The 22,988-nt window shown below is 35.0% G+C and overlaps 1 protein-coding gene across 1 annotated transcript in view; it reads right to left on the bottom strand.

The window, feature by feature from the left end:
- Positions 1-8,120: 8,120 nt before the first annotated feature.
- LOC113228815 overlaps positions 8,121-22,988 on the bottom strand; it is a 63,990-nt gene continuing 49,122 nt past the window's right edge. The window contains exon 3 of the mRNA XM_026462214.1: positions 8,121-9,375. Coding sequence (XP_026317999.1) covers positions 9,230-9,375 — 146 coding nt within the window. The 3' untranslated portion in view covers positions 8,121-9,229. The remainder of the gene's footprint in view (positions 9,376-22,988) is intronic.

The following is a 22,988-nucleotide window of genomic DNA, read 5'->3' as shown; positions in this document are numbered from 1 at the left end:
TCTATTGCATAGTATGATGGCACATTTACTATCCAGCATGAGCGCCGGTTGACTATAGGCGTTATACAATTGTCTGTGAGATAGATGATGACACTTCTGTAATCTGAAGGTATCAGGTCGTACAACATTGTGTTATACCTTGTCACTCAACATATTGGATAGTAGGTGGCCTATAAATTGACTTCGACACCAAACTGACTTGATATTATTAAATTAATAGATGTCTACATATTTTATATTTACCTAGAGCTTATAGTGAGTTTAGGGCTGTTGTAATTATAAGGAAAAATAGGAAATTGTGTGTTGAGATTAGCTGGTTTTTCTCTTTGAAAATTCTTGAATGTTTTTTATGTTGACAACTGCAATTTCTATTATCTAGAACATTAAACTTGTAGAAATATTTATAGCAAATCTTACGGCACACAATTAAATATTTTTCATGAAAAGAATATCAGGGATGTATAGGAGTAGGCGGCTTTTTAAAAAACTTAGATAAACTTTATCAAAAGATTTATACAAGCTATGGGTGTAGTGTATCTGCGTAGCTATAGATTTATATGTCTACATTTTATCTGTGAAATTTTAAAGGGGAACATTCATTGCACAACTTGTTGGTGGGCATTTGTCTTAAATCTAATAATAAACTAAATTGATTGGCATAGAATTGTCAATCTGACCGGAGTGTAGGCCAACATGTTTGCCATTGAATAGATTCCATGACTGCAACAAAATTTAAAGGAAAAGTCTTAAACTTTTGTTGTGGTGTTTAAAAGTTTGATATAAAAATTAGGTGACGCCATTTTTTAGATTACTCAAATTGTTTCTATAAAATGTGATTTTCAATGTCCAATATTAAGATTCGCTGTCGTCTATATTACATTTCATAATTAAATATATCCTGTTAGCGTCCAGTTATTGAATATCAATGTTTTGGTGTTGCGCCGTAGTGGCATTAGGTATTACACCTATTTTATGCTAGACTTAGGTGCAGTAAAGTAGACTTAGGGTCAGCGCAGACTAAGCGTAAAACTGCTTGAACAATTCTTTGCCCTTTTACCCTATGATTCTGCTGCTGGACATATTAGACCTTTGGGAAAGAGGATTGAAATAATCACTATGGCTGATTTGCCTTTGGGCGATCGCAAAGAAACTGTTCTTAAATGTCATATCAGTCTCTAGCATAAGATTATGTATTTGTGTTAAAAACACTAACGACCGAGTCAAGTATTTTGACGTTTTGGATTGCAAATTATAACAGCATCCCTAGCGGTCACAAAAAGAAAAATTATCCATACAAAATTTTATACGCAGCCGCTATTGACTGTCCGCATTGTAAACTCATGCTAATGCTGCTGATAATGGGATTATTTACTACAATACTACCGAGAACATTTAATCGGCTTAAAATTATGACCTTTGTGAGTGCAAAAGATTTTCGACAATTTTCCCGCTTAATCTGGGCCGACCCTTGCGACCAAGTTAATGTATTTTTAAAATATATCCCATAAACACAAATATTAATAATGTTGTAATATATTACCTGTATGCTATTACTTAGCACTGATATTATGCAAAATTGAGGGGAAAATTGAAAGTACAAATTTAACACACATCCCCGGTATATAGAATGCTTTAACGCTCTTTTGACATAACGCGACCAGGTATAATAATTCAGCTCGTAATGAGGCTCGGTTTTGGAAGAATAATTATTCTACAAATTGACGGATGTCATCTACATAGTGGGGATCCGTCTTAAACTACATCTTCCAAAGCTGCCTGGTAGTAAAGAAAACCACAGAAATTGTATCTAGAACGCGGGATATGTTACTGTGAGACTCCAAGGAATACGTAAAATCGGGACAGTCCCACCAAAAGTGGGACATCTGGTCGTGTTATTCTTTCCTTATATACTTTATATGTATAAGAGAAATATGTCGCATTTGTTTCCTTAATAAATGTTGTGGTAGATTAGAATTCTGATTGGTATATTGGATTCTTTCATAATTCTTTTTATTGTGTAACATGGGGTGAATTGTCATTTAATGGTAGACGAAATTGAGGCATTATATTCTTCAAAAATACTTAGTTCTAATTACGTCGATTTCTGACAAAGAGAAAAAACGTATAATTTTGACTTAGGTCACTTTATAGCGTGCAGTTGTCCCTGCTTTGAGCCAGCGTAGTACACCTTGGCCTAAGTTTCCTAGAGGTGTCCCGAGCTGCAATAGGAGATACTTAATTGGCTTGGTAATAGTTACAATTCACGCCATGTAACAATTTATTCTTTTAAAATGTAACGACCTAACCCCACAATAAATATTCACTATAATGTTAAAACTAGTATCGTGGTAGAGATAGCGGAATATCGGTGACAGGATCACGTTTTCGAATTAAATCGTAATTTTATAACAATTGATGTGCCTAAGTGTAAAACTCTATTATAATAAATGTGTATATGTATAATAAAACTTAATTATTGAATTAGTTTGTATTGCAAATGTCAGGTGGAAGCGTGGACACGCGGTTAATGTTCAAAATTGTACGTATTTGCCTACAGTGTACGAGCTTTTCCATGAAAAACAACGCAAGTTCTAACAGTCACTGTACAGGTAGGTCAATGCAGTACATGCGCTAATTCCTCCAATTTAACTTCTTAATTTTCAACTTGCTTTTAAAATTGTTGATAATCGATGAATAAATCTACCTACCAATTTCTTTCCGCTTTAGGTTTAGCTGTGTTTTGTGGATTTTTCATTGTCGTTTTACAGTGCCGCCATTAATTGTGCATAATATTATGGCTACTTGTATTCAACGCGTTTAACACTTACGGCGTTTTTTCTGAAAAGGCTCGATTCTTCGTATTTTGGGACAATAAATAATATTTTTTGCTAAAACTTAGCACAAATTTAATTTGTACACAAATTTTTGCTAATACGAAATAATTATTTCTATGTTTCTATTTTCAAAACTGTCCATTTTAAAATTATTCTATTTAAGAATTATTAGAACAACTAGAATCCTGTGGAAACCTATTCTCAATTTAATTTAATATAGTTAAGAAGAAAAAGTATGTACTTGTGTTTTTCCCAACTTCGATCGTTTTGAAAGCTAGTGTTGTACTGACTAGTATGTAATTTTGTAATAACAATTTTTTTACTTTGTCACAACAAATATTTGAGAAACACCTAGTTCAATTGTCGGTACACTAGTGCTTAGTAAACTTTTATAGCACGCCTAAAACCCTTTGCATTTATCCGTATAGTCTGTTTCCAATATTATGAAAGCGATTTCAATTCAAAATGGAGATCTTTTTGTTCCTGTTCAGTTTCTTTTGTGGTCAAAATAACAATGAACTTACGTGTAGCAAGAGGTCGATTATGAATATATCGGTCATTATCACCTTCGAAGAAAATTCTTTCAGTATTATCTGTTTTCTGAGAAATTCAAAAGTATATTGACTTTTCATTATTTGAGTTTGATACGTGTGTATGTATTTAGTGCTCCTATCGAAGTAGGTTTTTACTCCTGAAGTTATATTAAGGTTATATGTATCTTTCTTTCCAGTTTTCAGGCTCCAAATTGTCACAAAACTGTTCCAAGTTTCAATTGAAATTGCTTAAAAGATGTACTAAAATTCTAGATTAATGTATTGTAGAGGCTGCGCACGCGGCTGTGTCTCAATGTACTAATTGGTATAAATGTATTTGTATTGTAAATCATCCATTATCACGTGTAAGCGAAGACGGGTAACCGGGTAGTTGTGTAGAATTGATTGTGATATCAGTAAACATTTTCATACGAGCATCCAAATTGTTTCGTTTTATTAATTCCCCGCCCTTTTTCAGCTAGGAATAAATTTAGCAGGAAAAAAATGCAGACGTAGTTCGTATCGGTCAAGCGTGTGACATAAAAATTATAGTATATAGAGCTATATAATTTATGTAACTGGCCATAATCGAACGCAATACAGCCACGCATTTCCGCTAATTTGTTCCTTCTTACTTTTGGCTCAATTTACATTGAGGCGGAACAAAATGGACCGGAAGTATCTATTTCGCCTTGCTGCGAAGGTGCGCGCGGACGCTGGAACGCTCGAGCATTTCGCGGGTTTTCTCGCGACTGCGCCTTGAGACTGTAGTATTTCGTCGGCGTTTGACGTCACATTGCCCCTGCCTTCGCGCCACTTCCCGCGGTGTCGCCGACGGCAGCAGCGAAATTCTCACGAATGCGCGATCTGTTCTTTCTTTTTCACCATTCATAAAAAAGAAAACTTTAAAAAATAAAAACTGTTTACGCGTTTTACATTTTGCGACAGCCCTAACCATACTGTATGGTTTACGTAAAATGGGTAGTAGGTGAAGTTGCCAAACTTGTGGCTTCTTTACAATTATGTGAATTAACCATTCAAAGCTCTTACAATTCTTCGTAATTTTTAGCTATTGATAATGATGGCAAAAAATATGGTCAAGATGCCTAGTTTATTTAGCATATTTTCTTTTCCCATCAAGGTAGGCAGAGACAACAGCCTTCCTCTTGCTACGATCTTGTTTACTTAGTGAACCTATTTCAAATTTTCAGATATAGGTCTTTGTGTTAATTTCTTCTGTCATTTAAGAGTAATATACGTAAACTAAATGTAGGAATGGTATAGGAGGGGGGGGGGGGGAAGGAATAAAACAACAAAAATACTGTACGAAGTAAGCTTTTTTAATTAATTTTAAGTTTTATACAATACAAACAATATATATGGAACTCGTACACTATAAAATAACATGAATAAGATAGTTGGCGGATATATACAGAATACATACGTTACTGACAGTTCAATTAGCCAGGACAATCCGGACGCTTATATTTACGAAACTTATTTTGACAGGTCCAAAAATGTTTACCCTCATACTAGATTTAGGGATAAAAATCTTCTTTAGACCAATAAAGATTCACAAATTGTGCACTTAAAATTTATTAAGCCCAATACACATTAAAAGGAGATGTGGGAAGAGCAGAGACATTAATAAAGTTGTAAATTTTTATTAAAGTGGTTAAATTTTCAGGGTATGATTGAGACTAGTGCCGTTAATTTACAGTATATTCCACCTCTAAGGGTGACTAGTATGCCACGGGATGAATCTGGTTTCGCGCACTTTCCGGTAACCGATTTTCAATAAAACTTGGCAAATAGATGCAACTCCACACTTTTAGAGTCGGTTTTTTTAATAAAAAACAGTTATAAATGGCCAATTCTACAGCGCCCTTCGCGATCGCTAGCAATAACTATTGCTCATGGTAAAGGTACAGAAATATTGTGACCAAGAAGTAGAGGCGGAGGTAAAAACCAAATTTGTTATAAACATTCACATAACTCAAAAAACCAGAAAAAGCATTCAAATCTCCGCACATCTCCTTTTTGTAATGGTTATCGAGCACTATTTGGCACGAACATATATTGCATCTACAGCCTCGAAGAACATAATTATACAAAATATATATTATATTATTTTGTGTATCCCTTACATAGACACGTCACTTTCTGTCTATCCCGTTCTAATAAATACATTGAGTGCACTTATGTACAGTGATACGGGATCATTCCTTGTTTACGCGTTTTGTACACTCCACCACACATTATAGTTCCAATTTATGTTGACAAGTTTCTCAAAATGACAGTGTTTATATTTCTGCATAGTGGTATGTGGTACGCTTACATTTTTACTGCGTAATTAATTTGAAATAAGAATAGAAAATTACGATTTTTTACAACATTATAATGAAATTGAATTATGTGTTCTAATTATTGTTTACATTTTTATTGTTGTTGACACAACAGTCGCGGCAAACAATAAGTTAGGCATTTTAAATTAATTTCACGACTTTGTCGTAAAAAATGTAGAGTAATTGTCTATGGTTATTTGAAAAAAAAAAATATCAGCCACAGTTTCAAAACCTACAGAAAGTTTACCTTTGCACAATTATTCACAGCATTGAAATAAAAATTGATGTATTAAATTGTTTCTCATTCATTTTCTTTCAAACTCGCCAGGGATACAGTTGTTACTTCATAGGGAGCTACTATGGCAGCCATTTTGTTATTTTTTTACATTTCTTTATCTGTTAATATCTTGACTATCCTAGTGTTATAATCTTGTTGAGTTGAGATATTAACTAAAAAATATTATTTTTTAATAAATTTGTACAAATTTTTAGTATTATACTATATAAGCAGAAGAAATGATAAAAGTAATTATATTTCTATACCTTTAATTAATATTGACGAGTTCCTGAATATACATGGAAAACTATTGAGATAAAATTCCGATACTGATTAATTAATTGGTCGACAAACAGGTTTTCAACAGGCTAATTATACTAGGTTATAGAGTAAACAAAATGGCTGCCGTGATTGCCGCCAATTTAGCGGGTTATCCGCCGCAGTAACTAACGCTATGTTAACAAAACATTAAATATGACAATTGCATATAGTAAAATTATGTTGTGAGATCATATTTAATACATCACAGGTGTTAAAAGAGAAAATTAAATTAAAATTAAATTGCGAAGTGCGCTCAAAGTCGTTGCGTAAAATTTAGGTACAAATGTAAAATTAAGACTGATATAATAAGCTGATAATGCGCTACGAGGAGAATTATTATGGCATGCGTTTTTTTGACCCCACTGGTCAAAATAAATATTAATTCATAAAATACCAAATCTGGACCAAACAAACTGGTAAACAAAGTTTTTTACAACGACTTATTAATAAATTTACATTTTAATATTTATGTCAATGTTTTATGGATTCCTCTCGCAACGTAATCTATACCAATTTAGCTAACACTACAATGTTGAGTACACTTCAGTTTGAACGGTTCAGACAAGCGCCTATCATAAGACCGAATTATAAAATGTGAAAACAACAATTTTTATACCAAAAATTCTATCTGTAGTCTTATAGACAAAGGCTTATAGACAAAATTTTATTATTAAACGGGAATTAACGGGAAAAGAAATATATGTCGAATTAATACCAGTACTTTCTTAGCTCTCAATGAGAATAAAAAGTCCAGGATAATTTTTGAAAAATACTCATGTCTGTAGAAAATAATTGGAACCCAATTAGCATAGCATCTGTCTGCAAGACCACAAAAACGCAATTCATATAAATTCAAAGAACAAAGTCAAAATTTTCTATAAACAAAAAAATTATTAAAAGTACTTATACGAACATGTACTGTTTGTAGCCGTTATAAAAAAACGTCATTTTCGACGTACAAGGTGTTCAATTTTTCCGTCAATTTTTTTTTATCAAACAAGTTCATTTCAAAAATTTCATTACAGTCATGTCAGAACTTTGGTTTATACCAACATAATAATTGTACGTTGTACAACGTACGTTGTTTACAAAACTACATACATAATGTATTATCAACGTCATATTATGTATAAGGCTTATTAATAGTTAGAAAACTAAAGGTAGAATGTGAATGATTTAAAGTGCGTCTTTTTCGTTCTTGACCGCAGCCCTCTAAACCTAAAATCGACGAGAAAAAAATTTGTACTTTAAAAAAGAACTACGGTCTGGACCAAATCACTGTTAATAAATACCAGTTACACCTGTTACGCAAAATATCAGTATTGAAACAACTACAACTAGAAGTTTAGAAATCAGATAATTTTTAAACAATCATCAATATAATCATAAAGATATAATCCATTAAAATACAACAACAAACAAATATACTAATTTGCAATTGCAACACAAATTTGAAAACACAAATACTCAAAAATAAGTTTTATATTAAACGTTGTACTAGACATTTTAAAAGTAACAAAACTGTTACTTGTAAACTGTAGGATAATTACAAAGTTCCGATTCTGGGGGGCTACTCTCGATCTCCGTCCGACATCCGTCCGAAACAATTACTGTCAAATAAGTAATATTCGACAAAAATTAAAAGGCAAGTATCCAGTATGAAGCTTCATTCGCATCACGCATCTTTTCATTTAGTCAAGTATTGCTTATTTGGCAGTAATTGTTTCGGACGGATGTCGGACGGAAATCGAGAGTAGATCCCCTGATTATCATAATCTTTGGAAGATTGTAAAAGTTTGACTATCTTCCTAGAATTATGATAACGGTCGTGGTTTGATTATCCTACAACATTAAAGAGTAACGAAATGAAAAGTTGAGTATTTGTATTTATCTTATGCTATCAGCTTTTTGTTATTGAAAACTATTGAATAAAAAATATAATATTCTTTATGCAATAGATTAAAATTAACTATTGCATTAGGTACCGTTATTTTATATAACCCAAGTTTTTAATGTTTCAAAAGATTTCAACTGTACCAAACGGTTGTCGGGCGTGAAACTCAACTTAAACAGGTTCTTTACACTAACCACAGCTACGGCCAATATAAAAAGAGCCCAGATTTATTGCAACCACTATAGCGTGCCAATTTTACAACCTATAAAAGGTGAGCCCCGCAAGCAACGGTTTTGAAACAGTGGACAACCTTAAAACATTGTAGATAAAATGAAACTCATCAAAAATGCTCTCACGCGGTGCGTAGAAATCTCATTTCTAACAGTTTTGGTGTAATAGCATTTTCAAGAAGCTTGTCTTGTGACTTTAGTGTAGTTATAACAATTCCACGAAATTACACCGACTTAAATCGTATGACCAAATTGAACCGAAACTAGGCTAAAATTAAAACCTAATATAACTTAATTTACTTGTCAAAGAGATCATAGTAAACTTATTATCTAATTGTCACATTAAATATTGCCTGATGATTATTAATTTTTAAGTTCGGAAAAAAACTGTAAGTAAAATGGCGGAGCGTTGAGCAAAATTGAATTTTGTGATGTGAGTGACATAGTCGGATAGTATATATTAAATCATTACTAAGCTAATATAATGTCTGAAAACTATCTTACAAATTACTTAACATTATTATATTGTTTATTGTAACACAATCGTTACAGATATTCAAAATAAATAAAAGAGATAAAAAAAAATAATTTGCACAATTAGAAACACCCTGGCCGCTCAAAATTGAACAATTCTAAAATTAAACATTATTTTGGTGTTGTAATCAATCATGATTGTCTTTTAAATTTCAAAACACGTTCCAGTTCTGAATTCTTAGCTGCCGAAATAGAATTTTTTAAATTTCGAAAGGTGTCCAATTTTGTTGGGTAATTTTGTGAGTTGTTGGGTGGTAGAGTCTAGCTTGGACGCTTGTAGTGTGTCTGGGCGAGGCGTGCCACTTTTGGTGGGCGAATGTGGGCGCCATGGCCACACTCATGCTTGTGCGTGTGAGCTGGTGACTTCTTGCCGCTGTTCGATAAGCGCTTGCGGGGTTTCAGGAAATCTGGAAAAGAGGAGAAAAGCAAATCTTTATTGATGTCTTAAAACCATTGAAAAATACTTAATGCAGCCTACTTTATTCTTTATGTGCTCTCTTTTGTCATAACTAACGCATTTGCATTTCGGTAACTTTCGAGATATTAAGCTTTTAACGTTTTTTTTTGCTAATAAAAAATGTCGATTACGCTGATTTTGCTTAACGATAAAACTGAAACTAAAACAAAAAAACGAAACGAAAAACGATTATAGGAGGTTTTAGACCTCGTTTCGTAGATTCCAGATATGTTAATAACTCAATTTCGCTAAAAATATAGATTACGTTGGTTATGATAAGGAGGGCAGTAATTATCCATATCATTAATAAATACAGTCAAGGAGGTACGCAATAAATATTTTTTTATGAACGTGCAGAAAAACCGAAAGAAATGCTAATCTTTTTGTTCGAGTACGGTATGAGTACAAATGATGATTAATGTGCAACGGTTTACGGTCGATCGTAAAGTGAGATCGATATAATGCGCATGAGTTTACAACGTTGTTAACGGCATTGCACATGAAAATGACTTGTAAAACCATAGAGGGCGTGTCTAGGTTTTTTTTTAAATTTTACGATTCAAAAACTTAGCAGACCCGGATGGCTTAAACTAGCTTTTATATATTTTTTGACGTTTTAACGACTCTATCCATAAGGATAGGGTAGTAAAAGTCGAAAGTATGCGACGGCGGCGTAAACTGTTCGTAGTCGGCGACGTTCTTTGTAGCCGTTTCTAATTTTGAAAAAATATGGGCTAATAACTATAAATTTTTAATAGCCATTTTACTACTGTTTGATTTGTATATTTTATAATGGAGGTTGTGAGTTACTGGTGTGAAAGGATGAACGCAGTAAAAAATAGTTTAAAAAAAACTATTTCTTTTGTCTATTACGGCACTGGCAACTGGTAATTTCAGTAGTAAATTACATTACTTTATCTTTGAGATAGACAATACAAGAACTTTGATCTCGAATTTTGTTTTAACGAAATTAAATTAATTAATTAAGATAATTATTGCATCAGGCGACGCAATTGTGAAAAATGTTTAAATAATGATTAATGACCAAGTAATTAGAAATAAAATGTAAGGAATCGTTTTTATATCGTACGACCTTAGCTTTCAAAATCTAATATCCTCCACCCATCATCACCTTTTTAGATAAAACGACACGAACTACATTTTATATAACTCTAGATGTGAAATCATATTTTTTTTATAATATCGAATGCTGGGACGAACAAGTCGTGCGCCTGATGGTAAGCTACACGCCTGTCCATAACACTTGCAGTGCCACTGGTAAGGTGGTAAATACTTCCCTGGACGAACTTTTGACAAGGAGCTCTACTGCTACTAAAATATCTCCAATGAACACTACGACAATTTAATTTTTGGACCTCTTCTGTTTAAATTTTTTTTTTCTTTATTTTCTTATTTCACAAAATACGGCTTTTAATTTCAAATTTAGTTTTTTGTTTCCTTTTTTTTCATAAAATTCGGGGAGGTTAATATTAGTAAATAAATATGGCTGTTTACAAAAATAACAGAAAATGACCAAAAAATAAATTTGGTGTAGTTGTTCATTGGATGTATCGATGTATGATCATAACACATTAAAACCCACGGGCTACTAACTTACGGATGGTAAATGTTAAACAAAAACCAATACCATTTATAAACTGATTGATCACACACAGAAGGATTCTAAATAAACGATCGAGTAAAAACACGTTGGCAACACGCATGCGCCAAGGTCACGGCTTACTTGCGCGTGCGCATTGTGTCTATGTATTTGATGTGTACTGAGCAGCGATCGGATGACATACATAATGATTTTGAAATTGAAACCAACGGCTAACGAAGTTCAATTGGTGTTTATGTCTGTGGAATAACGCCTAATTTAGACTCTATTTCTACTTTTAGTCCACTTAATGTAAAATTGTAGCATGGGTCTAGTTAAGTAGCTAGACAGTGTCGACTTCAGTATCTGGTTAAACGTAGTTAAGTTCTGATTTATTTGAGCATCTCAGTGACCTCAATTTATATTTCTTAAAACACATTTTATAATAAAGTAGGGAATGAAACTATTTTTTCGGACCGTTACGTTGTAATACAAGTAGTCTTAAATCTGTAAGTACAACCTTTAAAACAAATATTGTTCAACGCAATAAGAGTTAACTCTCGTAATCAACAAACACGTTTGTTAACAATTATTGGGACACATGGCACTCATTGGCATTCAGTAAGAACGAAGGCCGTAACAATTATAAAGAATAATTAAGCTAGATATCGTGTATCATGAATTTTGTTACAAACACTGTGTAAGAAGCTGTAATTTTACATAATGTGACGTGTTGTTTATTGGTAGTACTCAATGCCATATCGGGTTAGTCTCGTGATGGGTGTTTTCTGTTTAATTTCCGTGGCAATTATTTTCATATAATATGTCATAAATATTAACGGTAACTATACGCGAATGCTGAAATAGCTGAAATAATAAAAATTGCCACGGATATTTGTCAGTGAACACTAATCCGACAAGACCGTTCGTTGGTTGATACGAGTTTCCTGTTTTTTCCAAAACGTGACATGAAAACATGACGCTTGACAGTGTGGTCTATATTCACTGGAAGGCAACGGATTGGTTTGCTTGGAAATATAACCTCTAACCACTTCTTTATTATTAAGAGTCTATATTACGTCATATGGAATTCAAATTTTTCCCGTACTAATACGGTTCATTTTGCTTGGGTCCAGCGGTACGGACAATGACTTTATTTCAGAATTTATATTTTTACAAACGAAGTTATTTTAGAAAAATGTATATATATCTTATAATACTATAACACGTATACACGTGTACTATTTAGTTCAGTACATATCAAAAAATCATTGTACCTATTGAATACAGCGGTTTTCTTGTAAAATTTCGATGTAAGTTTGTGTTTTTTTCTATCGTGAAAATTTTTAGGAACCGTGTTTTCACACCGTAAAGTAATCAATGATTATCCTCAATTTTAGGTGCTATATATTTTTTCCAAAGTAATTGTTTCTACACTTTCACTATTATGCGGAATCGACTAATGCCATATGAGGTAGTATAAACTTGTAACGTCAATCAATTATATGTCCCAGCTGCTGAGTACGGGTCTCCATTTAAGAAGTTTTCACTTAATGCGAGGTCAATGAGAATCTTTTTCGACATATTTAATTACGATGTTTTTATTTGTCATTAGCGAGAGGTAAAGGTAACGTAGACGTACTGTAACGACGTACGTAACTTAGAAAGTACTACCATGATATCCAGTTTTAATAGCAGTAAATCTCCTTGTGAATGAGTTCGTCCAAGCTAGTACTGCCACCTTACCTATGTCTGCCGCCAAGCAGTAATGTCAGCATTGTAATATTGCGTTCCGGTTTTAAAGGGTAAGGGTGCTGGTAGGAAGTTACAGGCACATGGGAATTGTCAACTTATGGTGACCGGCACAATGGCAGTGTCCCTCAGATTTTTCTGATTTAAAGCTCTGAAAGGCACTGCAACTGCTATGGACAAGAGCGTCGCTTAACACCAGGCGTACGACTCGTCCTGTCCACTTGGCACCATTAAAAAAATATATTCATTTATTTTCTAGTTTGTTTTAAATATTAATACAAATAACGAAAAATGACTTCGATCTGATAGGATTCGAACCAGCGTCTGAGCCATACCAGGGCGATCGCTTTACTAACTGAGCTGCAGATCGAGTCAGCAAACCTTTACGAATTTTTCTATGACACATTTTTTGCCATAGCGCCATCTGTGAGAAATCTATTAAAGTTTTTCTTCATCCAACCCCGCCCTGGTAAAATATAATTGAGAAGGAATTAATCTCTCAGTGGGCTACCACTGTTTTTAAATTTTATTATTATGTTAACGTGGTGTCATTTTTGTAGTATTCATAGTAGTTGCATCCTTGAGAAATAAAATGTATAATTATTATGGTTATAAACATGAAACCAAGGTGACATTCCAACGAAAAGCCTTGAGGAGGCGTTGAAAAGGTTTGTAATAATAAGCCGGCAAAAAACTGCGCGTCTGCAGTCGGGAACTATGTCAGTGACGTCATGGTGCACAAGGCCGACAAGACTGGACTTGCTTTCCCGCCAATTTGCCCAAACCGCACCCACCACGTGGCTAGTGCCGCCAAAAGTCCAAGCCAAACGACAAAATAGCCAGTGGGTAAACATCTTGAATATACAAAAAAACACACGAAGTTGGTAAATAATGAATTTTTATTCGTCATTGTGATGTGATGATTATGTAACGGAAAACGTGATTTTTTCCGTTACCTTCTAATAAACCTAACCTTCAACATTTTATAATACAACATGGACAAGGTTAAGCGAGTTGTATATCTAATTACTGGCTCTATTTCCATGGACAGACTAGACAGTCGACTTAACAAAGGTTACGCAATTTTCCGCCAATGACGAAATCATTCCCGCCATTTTTCTGAGTATCACGATTGATTTTCAATGTGCACTGACCAAGTATTACGTGTTCAACAAATGCGTTGTCCACAAATAAGCCGGGTTGTCTTGTAAACATGCGGGCGTAAACAACATGATCTTGAAGTGTCAGCCAAAGTGACTAATTTTCAATTCATGCTTTCGAAACGTAACGAACATGCTTTCGCACGTGCGGATGTAGGTACTTTAAAAAATTCAAATTAACGTGGTGTTGCCATCTAATACGGCAACCCTTCTATATTTTTTTAAATATCATAATATTGTCAGCAGCTTAATCCGAGTACAGTAAAATTTATAGTAAATTATGTGCCTCTAATTTTGCCGACTTTTTGCATTAATTCGCCGCTTGAAATATGTGTTTAGCAGGTGGCCAAAAAACCGTTTAAACACAGACCAGCTCAGTTGGGAGAGCGGTAACCCCGGTTTGGCAAACAGTCGCTGGTTCGAGTCTAGCCGGATTGTTAGATTTTTCTTGTTTCGCGTTTGGTCGATCTTTGTTAATATGAATTTAAGAGGGTTCAAATGTTGAATGATAACCCTGATACCATTACCGCAGCGCTATATACACGTAGCGCCCACAAGGTCTTAGACGTATTACCAACAACAATGTTAGATAGAGAAACAAAATGGAAACAAACATGGCTGCCAATACGATATTAATAACGAATGATTTAAAAATAGTTCTCTAAGCGCGCTGACACACTTATAGTGACAATTATCAGTTTTTTTATCATTCACAAAGTACCGTCACGCTGGAACTGTTTAATCATGTTTTTACATTGATAAGCTTGCACGTGTCAAAAAAAAAAATTAAAGGCCCGATTTAATGGTCTATTGAAGACTTCATCACCTTAAACACAATAACGTCAACAAGAAACTCTTTCTGAGAACGGTATTTTTGTTTTGTTTACATTGTCTTCCTTTTCTTCGCGTAAATAGATTATGTTTCAACCAAAAGTGATACCCGATAATCCGTTTAAGGTTTTAACAGAAAAAGCTTCTAATCCAGGCTGACTTGACCGCAAATCACAGGAATATGATAAAGCAATGGCAATAAAATGTGAGCGGTACCACGACGACGAAACGAGCTCAGATTTAACGGGCGGCCGAAGTGCGCGGTTATTTCTGTCGACCTAAATATCAGCGTCGGCGCACCAGCCGCCTCTACAACTCTTAATTCGTTTGTTTGCTGAGTCTTTGGGTGGTTTAAGAGTCTAATTTTAATTTCTTTTGTTTGTTTGATGTGATATCGATACGGACTTCTGTCCCATCAGATAAATAATATTACAGTACTTATCGGAGTAAACCTGTATTCGAAAGTATGACGAGTTCCATTGCAAGCTCCATTTACATATTTTAAATGCCGAAACAGGTAGCGTACGCGTGTGACGATTCTGGTACAAATTAACATAAATTGTTCAACGTTTCCTTAATTTAACTGCCTCCGTGGCCGAACGGTTACCATGCCATGACTGCCACGCAGAGGTCCCAGGTTCGATTCCCGGGCCGGGAGAAATATTTGTATGACCTACATTTATTTCTCTCGTGAGTTTGGGTGTAATTTGTGATTGTCTATGTGTGTGTCCATGGCACCCGCGACACAGGGTTTCCCTAGTGCGGGGCTATGTTGAGTGTGTGCGTTACTATATTTTTATATATGTAAAATACTAAAAAAAATTATATATGTAAATTACAATACGATTTATTCACAATAATCATATCGAGTTTAAGTGCAGGCAATTTTCACGCGTCTCACGGTGTCACAATAATGCAGTCCGGGCGCATTCAAGGCTGTCTGATAGAGTATCCGTTCCATCACACGAATAGAATCTCAAGGTCTAAGAGCAGCCAACAAAAAATGTACCGAACTCCGGGATACAAAGGATCCTAGCGTCAAATTAGGATTTTTTTGAGTCACGCTTCCTCGATTACGGCGTGAACGCGGCTGCGGTGGGGGATGTTTGTCACCGCGACGCGTTTGATCCCGCGCCGAAGCGCAGGAGTACAGGAAACAACGACGCGCCACATGAATAGATAATCGTGGAGCGTGTCGTCATTGGAACACGACAAACACCGCACTGTTTACGATTTTTTGGTGAGTACGAGGTTCGTTCCTCCCTTTCCAAATTGAAAAGAATTTTGATCTCTTTGTTAAAAGAAAATTGTGGTGCAATCAAGCTGGAGTAAGGCTTTGAACAATACCCCAAATGGTGCGCTCGAGGCTCGTGGGAATGACGCAAAGGGCCGACGGGTCACGATGCTGGATCCGAGAAATCGTGCCCGTCATTATTTCAACAAAACAGAACCAAGTGGGACTGAAATCTTCGGTGTTGCAACATAATTGTATGAATTGACTTATTTTGTGGAGCATTCTTTTCAAAACGATCTTCTTAAAAAGTAATCAAGGACCATTTGAACGATCATTATATGTGGCTGTTTTATGAGTCAGTTGCCGGGAGACAAAGTAAGACGACGCCCACGCAATAAAATATAAGACTTTCATGGTCAAAAGACACATTTTAAAGGAGTACATATTTCTCTCCTTTAAAGTTGATTATTACACGGCAATTTCACATCTGAATTCGGTGGGACGGTGACGTATGCGTTTCTGAACAGGTCTGAACGCGTACGACTGTGCTTGTGTGGGGTTATTACGACGGGCGCGGATTTGTCAGGCGTGGGCGCTGCGCCCGCGCCGCCGACCCAAACAGGTTGCCTCGCCTTGCCCTAGCACGGTACGCTCTTTTATTTTACTGGTAGGGCTGCTTACGAGATTTTTGCGGTTTGGCAGGAACACGCAATGTTTTTGGATACAAATAAATTTTGGGAGTAATTTTTGAAATTATTGTTGAACATGCTTGGAACTCGTTACTTCCGGGAAAAGTTCTGATCAAATTCAGCACTTTGTGTGTTTTTTTAAGCATAAAGAATAACCGGAATAGGGTTCCCTTTCACAACTGCATTGACAGGAAATTTATTGAATTGTATTGCCACTAGTTGCTGTCGAAACAGGCAGAACTCGTTTCCTAATATCTAGGTCGAGTGAAAGGCATGAGTCAATATACTTTGGCTTGCTGATATTTCTGTAATGAAATATTCTCTTGGGAACAGTGCTCAGGCATTTGTTTTGGTATTTCATGTTTGTGAACGTTAAGGTATTTGAAAATTTCGAATATTACTCCATATACCAAAGTCGTCGATATAGCTGATAGAATAAGCAAGCTGAAGTGGCATTGGGCTGATCATATTTGTCGAAAAACCGGTAAGCGATGATGAAAATGAGTTCTTAAGTGGAGACCACGCATGAAAACGTAGTGTAGGACGCGCTCTGGCCAGATAGAGTGATGATCTGCGAAAGCCAACAACAAGGGGTGCGACAAGCTAAGGTCCGAAAATGAAATCAAGTTTTTGATATTCGACACTGCTATATTGATATTATTGAAAAACACGATGTTTTACAACCGCTCTACCAACTACAGATCGAGTAAGGAGATATTACGATTTCTCTTCGAAGGATTTTTTCTTTGCAATCTTTGTATTAATAATTATTAGACATTGCTTTATTAAGCTTATTTCTGCGGTATGAGTGTTGCGTTATTTAAAAAGGATATGGATAAGGACTATTGACTATTCTTTCTTGTTAGGATGTGGGGCAACCCTAAGCCGTACTATTGCTGGACGCTCGAGATAAAAAAGGGCCAACAAAAAGTAATCCCGCGCGAGTTATATCTGTATACGTATATATTGTTGGCTACTGGTGTTGGGCCCTAAACAAATAAGTGACATGCGGCCAGGTAGCGAGCCTCTTAACATTTGTTAAATATTATCTGATACTGTTTATATCCTACTCTATATTTTTTTTCTCAAATTTTTATAACTTGACGCTTTGCTAAACACTTTGGGGTATTTTTTACTTCCGGCTTAAAGTGTCGTATTTATTTACAGTGGGTCGAGAATAGAGCATAGAGGTCCGAACCAGATCAGTCGACAAAATATCGATTTTAAAGATTTTATTACTTCCTTAATGTACTAAGGTCTTCACATTTTTGCCATGTGAACGAACTATAATCAAAATTTGTTTAGTTTGAGAGAAATCCTTGTGGCAGTGTGGCATTTATGCTACACGTTTGCCATTTGCTTAAAATAGTTAAAGGCCTTGTATGGCAGTCTAGACACTAGAGTAAACAGGTCCTGTGTCATCGTAAGTTGCAACGTCATCTATTATAAATTTAAGGTTCAATTTCCGAAATTCAGCTATTTTGGGCCGTTGAGTGAGCGCCGAACTCACGAAAAATCTTCAATAGGCAAACAAAAACCTAAAATTACAGCCAGCAAATTGGTGTTTCTCGGTCTAGATCACAGGTTACATGCAATTACCTAGATTTTAATCACAGGATGTTTTAAATTAAATGTTTCGACTAACCAATTTTGTTAATCCAAAACGATTTCTTGGCGTCTGTATTTGTTTCACGATTTAACGGACAAAGAACTTTGTTAAAGGATAAGATACTTTAAGTCCTTACAATAGTGGCGGCAGTATTGACTTTTGTCATCATTTTCAATTCTTAAAAATATCTTTTTAGCCTCGTGTGAAGCTTTTCAACTTGCTGTGTCAATGTTTGACGAATGAAATCAATTCGCATGCACTTGAAATGTAAAAAGATGACACAACCATAGTTAACGCGTCATTTATGTTGACATTGATAATTTTGTTATCGATTGGAGGAATGTTGTGCGACTGTTTATTTGGGAAATGAATGTCAAGTTTAGGGAGTTTTGAAATTGAGGTCATGGATAAATGTTTTGTCGTCATTACATTTCGACACTAATTAACTATGCTAATTTAAAAATTTTTATTTATCGACAACTTGCGATAACTTTTAATGTTCAAACATAGGTATAAACTGACGATTAAGTTATTCATCATAGATTATAAAATATGTCGCACATGAAACAAATGCTGTTCTAACACAAAATTGTGGAATTGAAAAAACACAATTTGAAAAAAAAAATAAAAATTAATGGATGTTATTGCGAATAATGTGATTATTATTATTTATACGTCTAGAAACGAGAACATATTTGAAGTCATTTTACATTTTTTAAATAATCAAATCGTGTGTTAAGAACACAATTTTGAGTTGCGACAGTATTTGGTTTCGTGTGCGATATTTACTTTTACATTATTCTCTTAATTTTTTTTTTTTATGATACCTATTGACGGGACGAACAATGGCTTAGTAAGGTACGCGACACACCTGCCAATATAAGTTGCAGTGCCGCCGAGAGCATTAATTCACAAAGATCTGGGGGAACGTAATAAAGCTTAAGAAAGTAGATTTCAGCGTTTTCTATATATTTTTTATATCTCTAATCGAACACTAAAGAAAGTTACCGTAACGCGTAGAAACTCGTGGGCGTAGTCGTGAAAGTGAGTGGCAAGGTATTCGATGTGATGCAGCGGCGAGCTCCGAGCATTGCTTGACTGAGTCAAGCACGTACCACTCTAAATCCGTCGATATACAGATTATAATCACAAAAATATGTCTACTTAACCCAGAATTAGACAAACGTTTTGTGAGCTACTCATAGACAAAACGGTCGTTATTGAAAAATACGAAATTATTTTTTACTTTAATTTTGAAATATACTTCTAATTGGCACGTAGGAGTTGTTTAGATGTCTAAAAAATTCACTTTTTGAGTTAATACACTATTGTATTAGCACCGTGACATTACGGTTTTGCCGGTCTAATAAAAATGAAACTATTTTTCGCATTTAAATAGCGTATAAGGTATTCTCGTTTTGGGCTCTAACGTCACAGCTGACAGAGATGGTGTGTATTAATCACCAAATAGTACACAAATTACAATATCAACTTAAACAACGTCTTGTTTATTATATCAATAATTTTTTATTCAGTACAGAACAAGAAATTTGTTTTTTTTGTTCCTAATATCCTTCTTTGTCACTGTCGCATTTTTCTCATTGTCAATGTGATGTATTTGTATGACGCATGCGTGTTATATTTCATCCTGTACGGAGATACAGGATACGCTGAATCATTAAATAATACTCAATATTTTTTGCTTTGGAGCCATTATTGGAGGAAAACCATCGGCGTTACATCACCTCTTAGGTCACTACGTTTCAGAGCAACTCACTGTCGGTTATCATTTCACATTTTGAGCTGAAGTTTTTGTTAATTTCGTTCTGTCAATGAATTATATAGAAATTAAAAAAAAGAGCCGTGTAAAATAGTACATCTTGCTCAGTATCTATACAAATCTATAGAGCTAGCACGCAAGTTTTATGTCGCTCTCGCGCAAGTCGCGCCCTGTCGTGTTAGCCCTACTATAGGTGCGAGGTAAAGAACCTAGTATTTTTTACTACAGAGCGTTTTACTGAAAGTGAGGCTCTTAATTAGGCATTTAAAATCAACGTTAATGTCAAATAAAATGTGTTAAATAAAAAACAAACAATATATATTAAAATTGCGTGATTTTTAGATGTTTTTAGCACTCTAAAGCAATGTTTGTAAAAAAATTGAAATTTCAAAATATGGACTAAGTCCTTTATCTACAGAAATGTTGGATACGATAATAGTTTACGAGTATTTAACTCTGTCAATGTTAATAATAAAAAAAAATCAACTATTTTTGGAGCCAATGTTTGATTTCATACCGCTCGCGGGCGAAACGGTAGGGTTGGGAAGCAAGAGACTTACTGAGTTGGGCCAGGGGCTGCGATCGTGTCGTGGTTGGTCCAGCAGGTGTCCATTGCTATCTAGCGAGGCAATGCTGCCAGCATAATGGGAACTTATCATCTGGGCACGATACAGGGCCGGATCTTTTTTTACGTCAAAAAATATCAAGGGTGTTAATTTGGATTACTTCTAGAATAGGTACAAGCCAGTGTCAATATGAAGGAAATCTGATGTGAAATCAGCCTGCAAAATTTATACAATATAGAATCCATTTTTTGCAATTTAGTAACTATGTAGGTACTTTTAAGATACGAGTTTGAGAAAGTAAGGCGACGATTTGTTTTTTTTTTTTTAGTACAGACGGCAGCACATCAAGCTTGTAGATGTCCCGTCTCGCGTCCTAGAGATACACGGTGTCCCTAACAATTTTGGTAAAAAACATTTTTTTCATAAATTATTTTTTTTATTTAAATGGTCGATAAAACACGGCTGCGCGATAGAGACAACCACACCGCGTGACTCTAAGACGCTACAGTACAAAAATCGTTATGGACACTGTGTATCGCTAGGATTAGTAACTCATATATCTGTTGTTTATTGAATAAAGTTTGAAACAAACTATTTTTATAGTGCAAACCCAACCACAATCAAAGATGGCGTCCTGTTGCATCCTAGGATGCAACTAGGGACCTAGGAACAAGTCCGATGACCTAAGGAGCAACGGCCTATCTCGCCAAGCAGGTGTTTACAGGCACTAATAGCGACTTCGTAATATTGCTTGCTACCTTGAATTTCTCCTCGCCTGGTAGCTGTGATTTTTTATTTGTTGTTTATTATTGATTGTTATAAATAGAGTTTCATTATAAGATGTATGTATTCTTAATTAATGAAATATGTAAACGTATTTGTGTAGTAGGATGAGAAGATCCCGGGTTCCATGACTGGTAGAACCAATTTGGGAAATTAACTTTTCTAAAAGATGTTTTTTTATAATAATAAGTGACGGGACGAACAAGTCGTGCACCTGGTGGTTAGCGACGTACCTGTCTATAACACTTGCTGTCCACTCAGAGTTTTAAATCGCAAAGATCTGAGGGGCACTACCACTGCGCCCTGAGAAATGAGTTGGTTTATTTTTCTTGTTTCGTGTCTATTTATTTATTAACATTTTTTTAATGCACGCTTTTTTGTAGGTACTTATGTGTTTGTTTTTTTTTTTCTTTTTGAGGTGTTAACTTTTAACATAAGTAAGATATTTGAAAATGAAAATGTGGACAACTGTAATTAGCGCTAACTAAATTTACCTAAAAATATTCAATGCAAATAGTTAAACGTTTTTCCGAATAAAATAATATAAAATAAAATAAAAATTAAAGACAAGTCCCAGCTTCCTTTCAAGATACTATGGGAATCTTAATTTTTTTTTACTTTGAAAAATGTCAGTTACACAGATTTTGCTTAACTATAACACTGAAACTAAATAAGATACATATAACAAAAAAACCACAAATGGTTGTAGATCTAGTTTCGCCGATTCCAGATATTGTTAATAAGTAATTTCGCTAAAAATTACGATAGTTATGATAAGAAGATTTATTATCTTAGAAATTCTTTGTTCTCATTCGTAGGTTTTAAATGGCTCTTCTAGGAAAGGTTATTTCCTATTTAAACTAACCAAATTTCCTTAAAAAACAAGGATCGTGTCCAGTGGAAGATTAAAGCGGCTTTAATGAATGTTTAATAAAGCACCCGTGTGGCGGCGAGATCAAACGCAGCGCGCGCGCACATCAAAGCGCCGACCGTCACTTGTAACTTAACCACATGACTACTGTGCAGTGCATAGCGCACCTCGGTTTGTGGTGTTAATACATAGACAGGAAAAGGTTTTAAAACCAGTAAGGCGTAGTGTTAGCTATATTAACGTACCACGTACTATCAAGGTTGGCACGGTTAAATCATTTTGATTTAAATCGTCATTTAAAAAGAAATGATGTTTCCAATAAAAATCAGTGATTTAATCAGATGTGTTTAATTTACTTTTCTTTCACAGAACTCTACATAAAATCAGACAATTATATTTTAAAGACTAGGGTCTTTTACATCTGAGAAATCAATATCATTATTATAATACTTAAATAAAAAAACTAGCTTGCCGCGGTTAATTATTAGAGATGCAACGAATAGTGATTTGGCCGAATACCGAATACCGAATATTCGGCGGCGCTTTCAGCCGAATACCGAATATTCGGCCGCCGAATATTCGGCGGGTGATCCAGTATAATTGACGTCGACGCTAACAAGTTACGACACGTTTTGATGCGGTGCGTGTTAGTGTTTACAGTGAGAGACTATTCTCAGAAGCAGGTATT

The sequence above is a fragment of the Hyposmocoma kahamanoa genome, unplaced genomic scaffold, assembly GCF_003589595.1.
Source record: "Hyposmocoma kahamanoa isolate Upper Pololo Valley unplaced genomic scaffold, ASM358959v1 244, whole genome shotgun sequence".
NCBI lineage: Eukaryota > Metazoa > Arthropoda > Insecta > Lepidoptera > Cosmopterigidae > Hyposmocoma > Hyposmocoma kahamanoa.
This window is presented reverse-complemented; position numbering and strand designations above follow the sequence as displayed.